The 18,045-nt window shown below is 37.3% G+C and overlaps 1 protein-coding gene across 1 annotated transcript in view; it reads left to right on the top strand.

The window, feature by feature from the left end:
• LOC144251834 (transport and Golgi organization protein 1 homolog) overlaps positions 1–18,045 on the top strand; it is a 91,020-nt gene that overhangs the window by 55,559 nt on the left and 17,416 nt on the right. The window contains exons 19-22 of the mRNA XM_077794538.1: positions 1,718–4,487; positions 6,067–6,270; positions 8,415–8,560; positions 16,353–16,484. Of these exons, the coding sequence (XP_077650664.1) occupies positions 1,718–4,487; positions 6,067–6,270; positions 8,415–8,560; positions 16,353–16,484 (3,252 nt within the window). The remainder of the gene's footprint in view (positions 1–1,717; positions 4,488–6,066; positions 6,271–8,414; positions 8,561–16,352; positions 16,485–18,045) is intronic.

The raw sequence follows: 18,045 nt of genomic DNA, 5'->3' as shown, positions 1-18,045 counted from the left end.
CATTTGTGTATCAGATTTTCATTTGAAATCAGACTACCTGTAAAAAAAAGTTTGAAAGGCATTCAAGGGTGATTATATTATAATCTGAGAGTTGTCTAATATATTGAAACAGATATTCTTGTAGAAGGCTGTTTACTCAACTATAGGGCTTTTCTCTTCTGTTTTATATGTGAAAAATAAATGATTTAATATATTTGCCCTTGGCTATTAAATTTAAGGGGTAAATAATTTCATTTTACAGGCAAAACTCATTGGACAGTTATTAGACATTTTAAGTATATTTAGGTTAAATTAATAAACTCTAACTTTTATACTAGGCTAGAAATATGTACTTACAAAGGTTTTCTTATTCTTAGTCATATATGGGTTCATAGTCATGTTATAGATGTGGAAAAGGGGACCTGAGCGTTTCAGGTGATGTTCAGTCTCAGATCTTTTAAGGCCCCAACTGCTTCCTTTATACAACATTCCTGTATGGTGCTCTGACTTAAATTGATTTTGTGACTGAAAGGATTTCCTGTTCTAGAATTCTCACTTCAGCTGATTATTTTCTAGAGTTTTAAATTGTATAGTAATTGATGCCCACCAACACTGAAACATCTTTGGACAGCTCTTTGTAGAATATGCAAGCTGCTAGGCTAGGACAGTTCTTAGATTAGATGGGCTGAATGGATAAAGTCATCCTGTTTGTTGTTGCTGTTCCTAAAATTTCTTCATAATCTCAGGGGTCATAAAATCACTTCTGTTGCTTGTTGGACTTCATTGTTGGTAAAGAGAGTTCTTGGGATTTAAGCTGTGACAGCAGTTCACTGATTACAGAGAACTCATTTGTTTTGAACTCTGCCTTCTCATTATATTTCCCATTACATGCATCCCTCATGGCTTAGAAATGCATGTGATGAGGAGAGGAAATCACTCATCCCTACTACATTGAACTGCCTCCCCCACCCCCGGAACCCCTGCAGAATATTATGAAGATTTAATTAGGAGATGGAAATTTAAAAAAAAAAATCCATTCATACTATGGCTCCTTTTATATCAATTTGCTTACTAGTGGCAAGAAGGAAGACTAGATAAATATATAGATAGTCCTGAGAGAGATCTTAGTGACTGTGAAACCCTGATGAAGAGAAAGGTGTATACCTTGTTGAATCTTATTTTCAGTTTGTTCTTGTGGTAATAATAATGTGAGGAGCCTCCTTAATATCATTCTTCATTCCATCAAATGTACTTGTATCTCAGTAAGATACTTTAAAACTGATTCATCTTTCTCAATGCTGCAGGATCTTCCAGCTTCTCCTGAGCAAATGATTAAGAGTTAAATTTCTGAAACATAGGTGTAGATATTAAGAGCTGGAGGATCCTATAAGTGATACCTTGCCTTTCCCTACTTACGTTCAGAGCAAATTGAGAGAGACCCAAGAGTCAGGCAGTTGGAGACCAAGTTGTCACCATTTTTACTCATTATGCTTTTTAAAGAATATGACCCATGTTAAAAAAAGAAAGAAAGAAAGAAAGACTAGACTTTCTAACACTGTAGTCTAGAAAAAGACAGATTTACTCAGCCATAGATGGAGTTAGCCAATGGGGGTTGGTGAAAGGTAATCTGGTTGACCCCAAAGATTCTTTAGAACCAATCCTGAATTTGGGAGCGTGGATGAGTTTGCTTTTGTGACACTTTGTTATTGACACACTAATGGTTTTCTTTTCCTTACAGGAGACAGATTTTGTGTGTTTTGATGTTGGAATAGATGATTTTGATAATTATAACGTAAAAGAACTTCTAGGATTTTTGGAATTGTATGATTCTGCAAATGAAGATTCTGAGAAAGCTATAGAAAAAGTGGAACAATTTCCTGAAGTCTCCCAGGATGTTGAACCTGAACCTAAACCAGTAGAAGCGAACTCACAACAAATTGAAAGTGCATTCTCAGAAAACACTTTGGATCTGGAGGAACAATTTTTGGCTCCGAAGAACCATCCTCATGCAGATAGTCAAACAGATAATGCTCAGCGTGAACAAACCTCATTTGAGCTTTTTGAAGAAATACTACCAGATAAATTGAAAGTGCCAGAAAGTGAAAAAAACAAAACCAGCAACATTTCTCAGGTCTCAAACGAACAGAAGACTGATGCTTATAAACTTTTGAAAAAAGAAATGACATTAGACTTGAAAACCAAATTTGGCTCTACTGCTGATGCACTTGTGTCTGATGATGAGATGCCCAGACTGGTGACTTCATTAGAAGATGATTTTGATGACAAGGAATTGGATGCTGATTATTCTGCATTTGATAAGGAAGAAGAGGAGACTGAGGAAAGCTTTGGGGAGCTCCCATTACTAACCTTTATAAATGAAGAAGACATGAAATTCACAGTGGAGTTTGGAGTGGAGAAAGATTCAATAGGTAAAGAGCAGAATTCAAATGAAGAAAATAAGGTTGAGGTAACTCTGCCCCCGGGCATCAAAGATGATGATAAAAATATACTGACAACCTTGGAGGATACTTTATTTATTGGCACAGGTGGTGATAAGAAAACAGATATGATGGATTTGGAGAATTCTTATTCAGAAGAAGAAAAAGAAGATGAGGAAGCTTTAGTCCCAGATAAAAAACAGAAGAAACCACAAGCAGCAACAGATTATATTTATCCCGAAAGTGCAGAATATGGTATTTTTGTGGAAACTTCTAAGACAGATAATGATGAAGAGCCAAAAGTGGACATCGAACTTCATATTAGAGGAAAAGAAACAGATGTTCAGGAGCCTAAGAAGCACCTGATGCAAGATGTTTCAGAATTAGAGGATGAGAAGGTAGAAGGGATGATTGCATATACTTCTCCTCAAAGCAATAAGCTCAGCTCATTACCAGCTGTTGAAAAGAGCAAGTACACATTAAAATCAATCTTTGAAAACAAAGAAGCAGTTATCCATACCTCAAAAGACTCAAAAGAAGTGAATGAAGAACTCTCTTCACCTGGAGAGAAGATTTTGGAAGATAGCTTTGAGATTCTGACGACCCAAGAACAGAGTAAACCACCAGAATCCTTGGGTATTACAACATTCCTGGGAGATAATCAAAATGATGCATCCAAAGATGGAATGGACAATCCACGTTCAGTAAATACATCAACCCTGCACATAGACTCAGTGGAGCATCAACCTCTGGAAATTAAAGAGGGACTAGTTCTGAAAACTGAAAATCAATCTAGATTCTCCTCTCCAGATGGAATCGGTTTGTTAAGAGAACTGGAAGAAGAGGTCCCCAGTCCTGGAAAAAATCTATCTTGGCAACAAGAAAGAGATGTGATTGTTACAGTTAGTCAAGTAAATGAGAAGATAGGGCTTTCCAAGGATGAGGGTAAAGAGCAGTCCTCGGCTGAAGAATTGATTCAGCATAAGGCAACACAGGGGACTCAGGAAATAAAAAAAACAGAGCAAACTGACGAGGTAGAAGTACTGGGTCACCATACCAAAAGGCCAGCAGCAGTAGAGGAGGATTATTATCCCCCTGAAGAACTACTAGAGGATGAAAATGCTGTAAGTGCAAAACAGTCAAAAGAAAAACATTCTGGGATTCAGAATGTTAACCATCAAGTTCTTGAGAAAGCAATTTTAGAGACTATCAATCCTGATCTAGAAACCAAAGAAAACAAACAAAAAATGAGTATAATTTGGGAGATTTTTAAGAAAACAGAAACCACAGCCAAAAGGGTAGACATGATGGACAAGGAACGAGGTGATATGGAAATGGGAAAGGAGGAAAGTCCTCTGGCAGATGAGGAAGCCCAGGGACTCTTTGACAGAAGTGACGAGGAAAACACTCAGACTTCAGGGATAAGTGAAGTATTTCAGGATAAAGATTCTGACGATCTTGAAAAAGACAACCATAAGGAACATCTGAACACTTTAGGGTCTACACAAAACGCTACTGGAAAAGAAATCTCAAAAGAGGACCTTGAGGACATAGGGCATATCACAGACGCAAAAAGCCAGGGTCCTGCTTCTGCAGACCTTGAAGATGATATATTCCCACAGAGTCCACATATAGCCCTAAAGCCAGAGCTTAGCGATCAGGAGGAAGACTTGCCCATAATCCGCGGCTTCTTTATAGAACAAAAGTCCTTGCAACGCTTCCTGAAGTACTTTGATGTCCAAGAACTGGAAGCCATGTTGCAAGAAATGTCTTTAAAGCTGAAGTCAGCACAGCAGGAGAGCCTGCCCTATAATGTGGAAAAAGTTCTAGATAAGGTCTTCCGTGCCTCTGAGTCACACATTTTGAGCGTAGCAGAGCAAATGCTTGATAATCGTGTGAATGATAATACAGACACAGAAATAAAACAAAGTAACATATTTGAAGAGGCTGCAGTGCTTAATGATATCCAAGACTTGATCTATTTTGTGAGGTACAAGCACTCCACAGTGGAGGAGACTGCTCCTTTGATAACAGCGCCGCCTCTAGAGGAAATCTGGGCTAAAGCTGAAGGTAAATACCTGCCTGCGGCTTGGGCTGGAGAAAAGGAGTTGTTCTTCCAGATGTTTTCGTGTATTATTGTAAAGTTCTGTTCAGTTTCCATGTGCCTAAAGGAGAAAGAAGGCTGACTCAGGAGCCCCATATGTTCCTTTATTCATTCTTTTGGGCTACAGCATCAAAGGATATTGCTTATTCTTTTTTTTCCTTTAGGACAGTTGGGATTGGTTAGCATGTTCAATAAGAAATTTTATAAAAAGCTAAAGAGAAAGATTAAATGAGAAACTAATGCACAAAAGTAGACCTGTTAACAGTACACATTTTATGTTAAAATTATAAAAGGGCTTTATTAAACATAATTTCTTAATCATAAAATACCTGTACTAGATCATGTGCGTGTGGAGTGACTAGCATAACCTTTTTTTTTTAGTATTTAATCTCTTTTTATGTGGTGCTGAGGATCGAACCCAGTGCCTTACCTGTACTAGGCAAGTGCTCTACCACTCAACCCTAGCCCTAGAATAACTTTTAATGGATAGCTTGCCTGAATTCCCCTCCCCAGCATTTATCTTTTGTGGATACCATGCTATTTCCAGTCTCTTGGGGGAGAGGTCACTTATTCTGGTTTTACTCCACTGGGTTCTAAGGTCCTTACATTCATATTAATCAAGGATGGAACCAGGATGACAAGCCTTGTAATGTAGTGCTTGACACATAGAAGCCTTTCAATTAAATATTTGTCAAACTGACAATGAGCCAATATCCTGATAAAAGCTTTGTTTCCTGGTTTCATATTTGATCATCTCTATCCATTGTTTTTCAAAATGAAATATTTCAACTGAGAGTATATGATAAGAATTCCAGAAGGACATAAAGCCATTGGGAAATTTACTTCCCAAGAGTGCTAATTTTACCTGATAATTGGGGGAAGAAAACAGTTGTACATTTAATCAAAGCAGATATATTTTGGATAAGAATGCAAAGTGCAAGTGAATGTTCAGGGTAGAATATGAAGCTGTAAAGAGATAATCTTTGCTCTGGATCCTATTGGTCTATGTCCTGAGCTCAGGAAGGAGATAGGTTCACCATTTGGCTCCTAGGTCACTTTGAACATATTTGAAAGGCACATTAAGCAAGCTAGACTTATGGAATTCCCTTCTCTATACTGGTTCGTTGAGACCAGCACACTTGTAGATGAAAGAGTTCCTGTTATTTCTGAGCAGAATAGACATTTCACACTTTTGTTCTGGACCAGAATTCTCTTCTCCACATTTATTCATGTGGGTGTATGTTGGTTTGCCAAGGGAAGGTAAGTTATTGAAGCCTCTATCATAAATGTATTTGTTTATGAAATACTTTGGATTAAAGGCTTCTTTATAAATTTGACTGTATAGTTCAGTCATCCTTTAAATGGGATGAAAACAATTAACCCTCCCGTATCCTTGCCCAGTTGTTCTCATGGGCGCATGCCAGGACATGGAGGGCAGTGTTGAGGTATCTGGAGCTGTGTGCTGAGGGGGAGTGCTGATCATTGGGCTTAAGTGGGGGTAGATAGTGTCATCCATCTGGCTCAATGCATTCTTCTCCCTTGTAGAGATGCAGACACCCCATGAAGATGATTTTCCTAAAGAGAACACAAATCGTCTTAATAGAAATCTTCATGAAGAGCCTCCCCTCCTGAGTCATCATTTTAATATGAACCATCCTGAAGAGCCCAGCCACTTGAGTCAACCTGTGACTGAGGACATGGGTGTTTCAGAAGTGTCTAAGATCCCAAATACTGAGAAAGTAGACCCAGGTAAAGCTTGCCAATTTTTCTCTACAAAGCAGAGGCATTATCATAATGAAGGCTTTCAAGGACATTTGTTGCCAAAGGTACGAAATAGAGCAGAGCGTGATATAGGTACATGTGAGTTCAAAAAAAAAAAATCTCTTAAGTGAGAGAAAAGCAAGAATAAAGATGAACAGAAATCAAAAATAGGCCAGAGACTGTAACTCACTGACTAGCTTGTGTAAACCATTTACAACTAAAATATTATTCTTCAAAGGCCTTATGCTCTAAAACTGTAGTTTTCAACCAGACCAACAGCACCAGAAACTCTGGGGGTGCGACCCACAATCTGTGTTTAGCAGGCCTTCCAGGAAAGTCTGGCCTGGTACAAGTTAGCTTGAATAATCACTGTTCATAGTCTCATAAATTCTGTGTTTTTTCTCTTTTCTTCTAAATGGAATATAATATAGCTCAAGTCCTGTTTTGACTTGCTTCCTGGACATGGTAATTAAACTTTTTCAAATGCAGTCAATGGTCCAGATCTTTATACTATATACTTACAGGAAACAGTACAGAACTGCAATCCATTTTAGATTTACACTTATGAATACTTCATCATAGTGCACAGTATCCAGTGGGAGATGAGAAACAATTTTTCAAAAAAAATCCCCAATAATGGCATCAACAGAATTCTACTTTTGTGTTGCTCACTCTCATTTTATCAGTAAATTAGATGATGACTAATTGTTTTATTTTATCCATCCAGTATGGTGCTATGAAGCCGTAATTACTGTATTTTGTGTTTTTAAAGGTTCTGGTCTGTAAGCATAGCTATAAGCATTATCCTGCACCAGTGCAGGGCTTGGCAGCACTGATCTGAACCCCCCCACCATTTGCACACACAGAGTGTAGGAGAACTCATAGTAGGGGGGGGATTCAGTTAATGTGAGAAGGAATAACATATCAGTTCTCCCATTTTCCAGAAGACATTGCATCCATATATGAACACTACTGACTTCTGAACTGTCTTTAACTCCATAAGGTTCTGAAAATGAATCATGCACCATTAAGATTTGTTATTTTCATGCTCCAAAACTTTCAAGATTAGGGATAACTTGGCTTACAAAATTAAGAATGAATTATTTCCCTGGCCTTTTAGGTTCCACCACAAAATGATGTCAATGACCTTTAATAGGTAAAATCTTCCCAAATGTCATTTAATGTGTCTCAGGTGCTGAGATGCTGAGCCAATGGGGCAGACTTCACCAGCAGTCAAGTTCATAGACCAATAGTGAATGGAGGGTCTGGGGTTGTAGCTCAGTGGTAGAGCGCTTGTCTAACATATGAGGCACTGGGTTTGATTCTCAGCACTGCATACAAATAAATAAAATAAAGGTCCATCAAAAACTAAATAAGAATTAGGCAAAAGCTTAAAAATATAGTAGTGAATAGAATCTCAGGGTTGAGAAAGACCTTAGAGGCAACTGGTCCAACTTCTTAATAACTGCATGTTGGACTCCTGCTGTTTTACCAAACATACCCCAGGCTCATGTAACTCATACTGAAATTCCACCCCTACAAGCTCTCAGGTCTAACTGGAATTCTACCTCATTCACAGAGCCTCAATGCAGGTCTGTACCCAATTCCCTTTAGTCTCTCTTGGTATTACTGTGTTCTTTTTAAATAGCTGTCATCTGTCCATTCAATAAATAATTGTTGAGTATCTCTGCCAGGTGCCAGATACTGTGTTAAGCCTTGGCTCATTCCACCTGCAAATCTGCAAACCAAGATTCCCTCTCTTTCAGCTTTCCTAAAATTTTAAACACAAGTTTCACCAGCACTAAATCCATGTTTTTTGAATGTGACCCTGTCTATATATCTCTGGTTTAAAAATTTTCCTTGAGTAAACATTGTTCTGGTAGCAGTTGTATGGCCATGGAAGTAGTGGAGAGTAGACTGGAGATTGTTCATTTTATAATTGAAGGGTCTGACAGCTCTAATTAGGATTTTGAAGTTTTCTTCTCTGTGTTAATTGTCTTTAGGAGAGCCACATATTCCAGGCACTGTGACTCATATATTTAGTGAAATACTCAATGAATATTGAAACTGAAGAGAGACAATTCTTATTCTATAGCATAAAATAAAATAGCCATTTCCCCTTTCAATTTTAGAGCTACTTATAACAGAAGGTACTCCTGTTGATGCTGCTGATACAGAAAACCAACTAGAGATAAATGTGGAAGAGCCAGAAGATGCCACCCTTTTGGACAGCATACTTTTCTTGTTACATTCATTCTTGCTTTATTTGTCTAAGATGGTAAGTTTGACATAGTTTCTTCAATTAGAATGTTGATTATTTATTAGTTTTTAAGTGGCTTCTGGTCATGAAGTGAAGAACTTAAAATGTCTTTATGAAAATGACTCCTGACCCTTTGAGTAGATAGCTCCTGGAACAAAAGCCATAGGGGTGTGGCTTTAATGGCTACTTGGTTTAGCACATGAGGAAGATTTGCTGTCTACCAAGGCTGGACATTTGCACACCTGTAAAAACTTGGTTCTTCCCCTCAGAACCTTTCATTCTGGCAGGGAGATAACAGCATTCACTTGAAACACACTAAGATAATGGCAGAAAGAGAGGTATTTATTTGATGGTAGAACATTATTGTCCATAAATGCATTTATTATGGTTGGAAGGGTGATCAATAAGGTCAGAAAGTAGTTGAGATGTGTTTGAAGCACAGGCAAAGGGCAAACAGGAGTCTGACATGTGGTTTGTTGTTGATTAGACAGGCTGGGGTGGAGGACGGTGGGGGAAGCTGGCAGTCAGAAGAAATGTGTTCAGAGAAATGGAAACATGAAGAAAAGGATATTCTCGGAGGGCAGGAGAATGTGAATAGTTGGTGTTGTAAAGTGTGAAGTTGGAGGGGGATGGGCCTGTTGGAGAGGCCAGCAAATCTTAAAGGAAGTCATGAGCCAAAGTAGCATTAGACCATTAATAGTGGGGATCCTTAGAAAGTTTTAAGAATGAAAGGAATTAGGTTAGATCTGTTTCTTAGAAAGAGTCACTTAAGGCTGATCTTTCTAAAGAAAATCATGATCCAAACAAGACATTTAATCTGTCTAGAAGCTTATCTAAGCATTTTAGGACTTACCTCCCCCCCATTGGTATTTGTTGATATTGGACTTTTAGAATTTAATTATAGGAATGAGAAAGCTTTTAGAGGTTGGAGAATTTAATTATAGGAATTATAGGAATGAGAAAGCTTTTAGAGGTTGGAGAATTTAATTATAGGAATTATAGGAATGAGAAAGCTTTTAGAGGTTGGAGGGCCATTGTGACAGTAATCCTCCTCAACTGAAGTTGTTTCCTGTAGGTTGTGTTATTTCAAGGCTTGTGTAATAAATATGATGTTGTTGTTTTCCTTGTAAAATGTATAGATTTTGAAGCCAGGTAGATCTGATTTCAAATCCCAAGGTTATCATTTAGAAGTTTGGGCAAATAACTAAACTTTTGAAAAAAGTTCTCCTCATCTGAAAAATGTAGATAATGCTTACTCCAATCATAAGAATTAAATGATTTGACAAGGTAAAATGTCTGGTGAGGTGTCTGGCACTTTGAAGGGTTTTACCCCCACACACCCCCTAATTCTCATGTAGGCAGTCAGAAGGTGTTTATATAAGAGTGGAATGGAAGTAAGATTTAAAATCTTATACATATATCATCATTGTTTTTATTTGTTGCCATAAAATTAATTAGTTCTTTCATATAGTTAAGTTTTTGTCTTAAATGAATTTTTTAAATTCTAAAAACCAGGTTATCAGAGAAAGGAATGATCCAGAGGGATTCTAGCCTCAACCTTCTGAGTTGCTGGGATTACAGACATATGCCATGCTGCCTGGATCAAATACTTCTTCATGAGCTTGTTGACCATACTGTTTTTGTATGTCAACTCTCTCTGGCTAGCTGGAATCAAGACTTCTCCCAGCTCAGTGCCAACTGTGGGATTGGTTAGCTTATAGTTGTTCTTGGCCCTCACAGGTACTGCTTAGAATGTAGCCCCAAACTGAAGACCACCTCCATGCAGATTTCTGGAACTCTTTTTCTTTGTGGCTCCCATCTTTCTGGTAGTTTTCTCTACATATTTTTGGCTGCTTAATCTCCTGGAACTATGGTCTCTCTCTCCTCAGTGAGACTGTTGTGCCCCATTTGGGTTCCCCTTCCCAAACTGAGGTCTAGAGGGTGCCTCCAGGTAGAATGCTCACCTTTGTTCTCCTGCTCTTAGGGGTGACAGTTGCATGTCCCTTGTGGCTTTCTATCTGAAAATAGCTCTTTAAAAATATATTTTGACTGGGCATGATGGCATATGCCTTAATCCTAGTGGCTCGGGAGGCTGAGACAGGAGGATCACGAGTTCAAAGCCAAAAGTGAGGTGCTAAGTAATTCAGTGAGACCCTGTCTCTAAATAAAATACAAAATGGGGCTGAGACTGGGGATGTGGCTCAGTGATCAAGTGCTCCTGAGTTCAATCCCTGGTACCCAAAAAAAAAATATATATATATGTATGTATTCCGACTTTCTGGTTGCTTTCAGTGGGAGAACAAGTTTCATATAAGTTACTGTCTATTGATTTCTCCTTTTGTTGTAACTTTTTGCAGTAATTGAAAAAAATATGTTTGTGGGACTTCTAGGATATATTGTAGTTTGGGTGAATAAATGACATCCCCCTGGTACAACAATTTAACCTGTTTTCTCTATTGCTTTTTTTTTTTTTTTTTGTGGTGCTGGGGATTGAACCTCGGGCTCCATGCATTCTAGGCAAGTGCTGAGCTAACAACCTCAGCCTCTCTCTGTTGCTTTATATTTCTTGGAAATTCTGTTTCTTATGAAAACTTAATAGGAAATATTGCATTGACATCTGCATGTCCTCTCCTTTGATGTTGACTACTAGTCAACAGTGACCTTGGTGAGATTTGCTAATATATTACAGGTTGCAAAATAGCAATGGTCTGAGTTGCTGGGATTTTTCTTTCTTCATTTAAAGGCTGGGATGCCTATACAAATAAAAATTTATGATTGATTATTCTTTCTTTTTTTTTTTTTGGTACTGGGGATTAAACTCAAGGGCACTTGGCTAGTGAGCCATATCCCCAGCCCTATTTTGTATTTTATTTATATACAGGGTCTCACTGAGTTGCTTAGCAATTTGCTTTTGCTGAGGCTGACTTTGAACTTGCTATCTTCCCTCCTCAGCCTCCCCATCTACTGGGATTACAAGTGTGTGCCACGGCGCCTGTCTACGATTGATTATTCTTTACACAGATATTCGGTTTGTATAGTTAAGGCAGGAGATAAACATTTGACTCCTTTTCTTCATTTAAACACTTTTCAGAATAGTAAGGTATTATTCTAGCATTATCAAATGATACCCAAAGGGGCTTTTGAAATCTTTTTAATTTTTATTTGAGTCAATATGATGTCATACATTTAAAAATATTTGGTGTGTTTAATCCAGTTAGGAATAGTAATTGTTCTTACCTGATGCTCAATTTCTTCCCCTTTTGCCTTGTAGAAGCCTCCTTATCTTGGCTCCTGGGACCCTTTGCCACCACCTAGTGGACATTGTTACCTATTTCCCTTGCTTTTGAACTATGAGATGTTCCAAGTTCATCTTAAACATTCCCTGTCCAGACCTTGAAGGAACTATTTCTCTAAAAGAACTTTGGTTCCTTTCAATAGGAAATGATATTTAGAGGCTACATTCCAAGTACTAGGATTGCTTATTGCTCAAATTGACTGTCATTTGTAGGCCTTTTTAGTGAACAAAGCTCAGAAATATGTCGGGATTTTTCATCATGTCATTTAGATAATTCCCATGAAACTTCAGGATGCTAGAGAGATTTTACTTCACTTCATCTATCTTAGATTTGTGTTTTCTTTCTCTGATGTTGGAGTTCCAGTTTTCAATGACATCAATATAATTGTTTACAGTCTTGTGCCACTTAATGACATTTTGGTCATTAGTGCATAATAATGGAGCTAAAAAATTCTTGTCACCTCGTATTTTTAATATCTTTTTTGTGTTTTGATATGTTTAGATATATAAACATTTCCAATGTTACAATTGTCTACATAATTCAGTATAATATCTTATAGGTTTTTATCCCCAAAGCGATGATATACCATATATGAATACCTACGTGTGGAAATGGCTATATTTTCTACGTGTGGAAATGGCTATATTTTCTAGGTTTGTATAAGTATACCTAATGATGTTTACACACTGAAATTGCCTAAGATGTGTTTCTCAGAATTTATTCCCATCATTAAGCAACACACGACTATATTTATGTTATTTAAAATACTTTCAGGAATGTATTACTGAAATGAAATGAAATTCTCTTGTCTTTAAGGTATATCCCACTAAGGTATATTTGAAATAATTCATTTCTGTGGTTTGTCACCAACATGATATCACAGGTTGTTTCATTTTTGCTTTCAATATTTAGGTGTTACTTTTTAAAGATTTTTTTTTTGTTTATTTTACACTTATTTAAATATTTAGAAGAGCTAAAGTTAATTTGTAAAAATAAGTTGTTTCTGTTTTCTGGTACTGGTGATTGAACCCAGGGCTCCTATCCACTGAGCCACATACCTTGCCTCTTTATTTTTTATTTAGAGATAGTTCTCACTAAGTTGCGTAGGGACTTGCTAAGTTGCTGAGGCTAGCTTTGAACTTGTGATTCTCCTGCCTGATTTTGAAAGAACTCTAGCTTTTGTCCCAGTTCTGTCTACCCTGATGTTACTCTCTTTTATAGTTAACTTTTAAAATTTATTTCATTATGTATTCTGCTATTAAAAAATAAGCAAATGAGAAAAAGGGATATGTAGCTCAGTGGTAGAGCACTTGCCTACCATACATGAGGCCATGTGTTCAATCCCCAGCACCATAAAAAAAAAAGCAAATGATTTTTACATCTAGCTATGATAGCTTTATATAGGTACTGGCTTCACCTTCCCAACTGAAACAACTAAATAAATATGAAAAAAAAAACCCACAAACAGATAAAATTTGAAGATCCAGTAACATTGAAGATCAAGCAACAAGAATGATTCTGGAAACATAAGGAACAAATGCTGTGAGCTGTTTAGTTGCCCCAGCTTTTACTATGCTAAGAGATTCCCAAGCCATGACAAAGAAGGGGAAGTCAGGCAGAACCAGAGGATACCATGAATTGAGAGATGGTGCTGAGATTCCAGGAAAACGAAAGTGACTAGAATTCACAGGGTGGAGTAACAAAAGAAGGTTGCTACATTGAGAGACAATTCTGGAAATTTGTGAAAGGCTCCCTGAGTGTTCAGCAGGGTATTGATCAGCACATAAGTGTGATGAAACTGCTTAGCAAGTCAGAGAAACAATCTTAAGTGATTAGAAGGAACAGGTCCTAACACAGGGACCAGAATAGCACCTGAAAAAAACTATCTAAGGAAGTTGGGTAGAATAATCAGAAGGGTGTTACCTCGGACTGACTGTTATAATTTATGTCATACCTAACAAATATTCAGACCCAAGAGACTCAAATTGTTTCCAGTAATTTAACTGTATACAAAATATTAAGAAAAGTAATTCGTAATGTATGGCATCGAATCAAAGCTTACCAGGCATGCAAAGAAGCAAGAAAAATACAATCCACAATGATGAGGAGAAGAATCATCCAATCAAAGCCAACTGAGAACTGGCGGAGATGTTAGAATGAGGTAATGGCATTTTTTTAAAGTTATGACTATTATATTTCGTGTGTTAAAAAGGTAAAAAGAGATATAGAAGATATATTTTAAGAAAATCAGACTTCTAGAGTTGAAAATATATGATAAATACAGTGGATGAGATTAATGCCAGAATAAGCATTGCAATGAAATTGTTAGTGAACTTGAAGACAAAGCAAGAGAAGTACCCCGAATGAAACACAGAATATAGTGGAGTGATACCTTTAATATATTTGAAGAGCAATAATGTTGGCCGATAATATCGTGCCCAGTGAAATATCTTTCTAAAATGAAGACTTGTACTGACATACAAGCTGAAAGACAGCAGATGGAAATAATGGAATAAAGGAGTAAAGAAAATGGTTACTGTGTGCATAAATGTTTAAAATAATTTTTCTTATTTGAACATTTTAAAAAGTCATTGACTGTTTAAAGACAAATATCAGTGTAGTATGGGACTTAGAAAACATGTAAAGTAAAATACATGACAACAGTATAAATCTCAGAAGGGTAGTAATTATTTTAACGTTCTTATTGAATATGTGAAGTAATATAGTATCATCTGAAGGTAGATTGTGACAAATTAAAGATGTATATTCTAAACTCTGAAGCACTAAGATTAGAAAACAGAGTTATAGCCAATAGAGGAATAATAAGCCAATAGAGAAATCACTAAAACATACCGATAGTGGTATTTCTGCAAAAGAAGACAGAAAGAAAGAAAAGAAAAAGAACAAAGAACAGAAGGAACAAATAGAAGATTATATTAAGATTACACCTATGTACAGCAGTAATCCGGGGACAGGTGAGCGTCTTTCCTTCTGGAGTCCTTTCATTTGGACTCTTCCGCTTGGCTCTCCTTGTGCTGTCCCCCGCTGGGCTCCGCAGTTGGTTCTTTCCGCTCCCAGCCCCACCCCTCAGCATCCTCCATCTGCTCACTGCACTCCGCCCAGTGGCTTCCTCTGATGACGCGTTTTACATGCTTTGGGCAAAAAGCGCCTGCGGTGGAGGAAGGCAAAGTTCACTCCCAGTACGCGCCCCCTGCGCTGGGTCCTCCCAAAGTAGGAAACAGTGAAAGACAGGGTCCTGTGCTGTTCTGCAGGGAAGCATCACTTCCGCTCAGCTGTCCCTACACCATGGACTCACAGTACCTGCCACTGTGCTTCCCCGGGGGACCCGGAGCTCCTGGGACCCCTGTTGATGCTCTACGCAGCCCTCATAGCCAAGCTACTGGAGGTGATGGTCCCATTCCCAGGGAGGGACCCCAGCTCTGGCAGGCGGCGGGTGGCTGAGTTCTGGCGGAGTGGGTGCACTGACTGTCGCTGCGACGGAGAAATGGAGTGTGTCAGGCCCAAGGCAGGCAGGACGTGACTGTATTGTTAAGCGAGGCCAGTAAGAGTGGACTTGAGCTTTCCCCACTTGCACTTTTTTTTTTTTTTTTTTTTTGACGGAATAGAGGTGACAACCTCATGGTATGTTCCGAAATGCAGCCAACAATCCAAACAAGCTAACGTTACTACAGGTTTTTTCCCTAGGGAGACTGCTGGGGAATTGGGCCCAAATGACAGTTATCTGGTATTACCTGTAGAGGGCGGTGAAAACGGAAGAGTAGGCAGGTGTTTACTACACTGCCTTTGAGCAACCATTTAAAATTAGGCTTTGAATTTTATAGAAGGATGTTAAATTCAGAGAAGATTATCTAAGCCAGTTTTCAAGAGTTGTCTGAAATTACATGTCACTTGTCTGTTTATATAAGAGTGGAATGGAAGTAAGATTTAAAATCTTATACATATATCATCATTGTTTTTATTTGTTGCCATAAAATTAATTAGTTCTTTCATATAGTTAAGTTTTTGTCTTAAATGAATTTTTTAAATTCTAAAAACCAGGTTATCAGAGAAAAGAATGATCCAGAGGGATTCTAGCCAGGTGTTAGACAATGTGATGATATAGGGCCTGTTACAAACTGGAAATGTATGCTCAATTTAAAGTATTTAGATTCGGGCTGGGGTTGTGGTTCAGTGGTAGAGCGCTTGCCTAGCATACATGAGGCACTGGGTTCGATCCTCAGCACCATATAAAAACAAAACAATGTGTCCACCCTAAAACTAAAGATACATAAATAAATATTTTTTTAAAAGTATTTAGATTCATTATACTTGAAAACACTGCAAGAGAACAAAAAATATGAGACTGCCAGTATCCTCTCTCTTGAAGAAGCTATTGGAAAATATTGAGGAGGTGGTTTTCTGATGAGGAGGTTGGTTTAGAATTGCCATGATTCTTTGTGACTGTTTTGTTATAAATTTAAGGTTTCCCATTTTTTCTAATTTGTCTGTTTCAGCTGTTTACTACATTGCCTGATGATACTCAACCTGGGCCTGATTTTTATGGACTACCATGGAAGCCTGTAGTTTTCACTGTTTTCTTTGGGATTGTATCCTTTCTCATTTTCTTTTGGAGAACTGTTGTTGTTGTGAGTAAATTGACTTACTTATACCTTAGCACATAAGCACAAGGATTATTTTATATAGTCACTGCCCCCCCCCTTTTTTTTTTCTTTTTCAGTTGCTAAAACACAAATTAGTGGTTTAAGTCAAACTAACCTTATAAAATAATTTAGTGTGGGTGCAGTTGGTAGAACTGGTAATTCTTACAGCCATCCTAACCAGTAGTTTCATATGTATCAGAAGTCTTAAAAGTGGGATAAAAGATGGGATAGGTTAGATAAATATCCTTTTATGTAGCATATATGTCTAGTAGTCTATCTTAAAGAAATAACTATGCTTTGAAGATTTTGGTAATGTTTTTCAATGGAACAGTGTATTAGATTGAAGACTTAGCACAACATAATTTATTTAGGGGTTATTGTATGTTTGATTAATGGAATAGTAGGCAGATTTATTTATTTCAAAGCTTTGAGGTACAGAAAATGCTCACAATTAAATGTGAAGTGGGGAAAAAAGCAGAAACTAAGATTTAAATGTTGATGAACTGTATGTTAATATAAACACATATAAACAGGGGGAAATGCTGCAAAGAAATATAGTAAAATGAGAAAAAGGAGATGAGATAATTTTTCCAGTCTTTTATATAAATTTTCCCAGATTTTATGATTTGATCATATGTTCAAAAAATACCTTTTTATTTGGAAGTATAGATTATGTGTTGTCCAAAAATCCATTAAATGTTTTGTTCATTAAGTTTTTTTTTTTCCTGAGCAGAATTAGTCTATGTCTGTGTATGTGTGTACATATATGTATAAGTGTGTGTGTGTGTGTGTATAGGCTTATACATACTTATGTTTGTACTGTAGGTTATTCTGTTTCATAGTTATTTAACATAATTGGAAGAAAATTATTTTAGGTAAATGGACTTTGCATATGAAAATCCTAACATTTAAAGAGGCCAAAAGCATTGGATACAAATCTTTTCAAATCTGAGTGTTCTTTTTCTGATTTCTTAATTATTTCAGACATATCGTTGTTAAGATAAGTTTCCTCTCCTTGTACAATTGAGAGTAAAATCTCTTAAAAAGTATTCCCTTCTTAAATAGAAGAATCGTTTGCCTGGATTCCTGTGAGGAATTTTCTAATCTCATTGAACTTTGTCTCAGCTAAAAGGAAAAAGGAAATAGAAGGATAAAGAGAAGGGAAAAACATGAAACCATTTTATATTTCTCTCTCTTGTTTCTTTCATTTCAAGAACTGCGGTACCTGTTTCTCTTTTCACTAGGTTATGTGGGATCTGGTTCCTAACTTGTTGCTCCTCAGTTTCAGCATTTGACTTTGGAACTTTAGTCCCTACCTTAGATGACTGCTTTTATGCTACTTCCCATTTTCCTCTGTTGTCATTTTGAGTAAAAGGTTAGCAAGGCTATGACATTAAAGAAATGTTCATTTATTTCTGTGTTGGAGTTTTCTGAATGCAATTTCCTATTACGAAGATCCCATGGATGATCCATGGACACATCTGAGTATCCCATCACCATTAATAACATAAGTTTGAAAGGACAAGTAATATGCTAAGTTACAAAG

This window comes from Urocitellus parryii, unplaced genomic scaffold, assembly GCF_045843805.1.
Source record: "Urocitellus parryii isolate mUroPar1 unplaced genomic scaffold, mUroPar1.hap1 Scaffold_242, whole genome shotgun sequence".
NCBI classification, from domain to species: Eukaryota; Metazoa; Chordata; class Mammalia; order Rodentia; family Sciuridae; genus Urocitellus; species Urocitellus parryii.
This window is presented reverse-complemented; position numbering and strand designations above follow the sequence as displayed.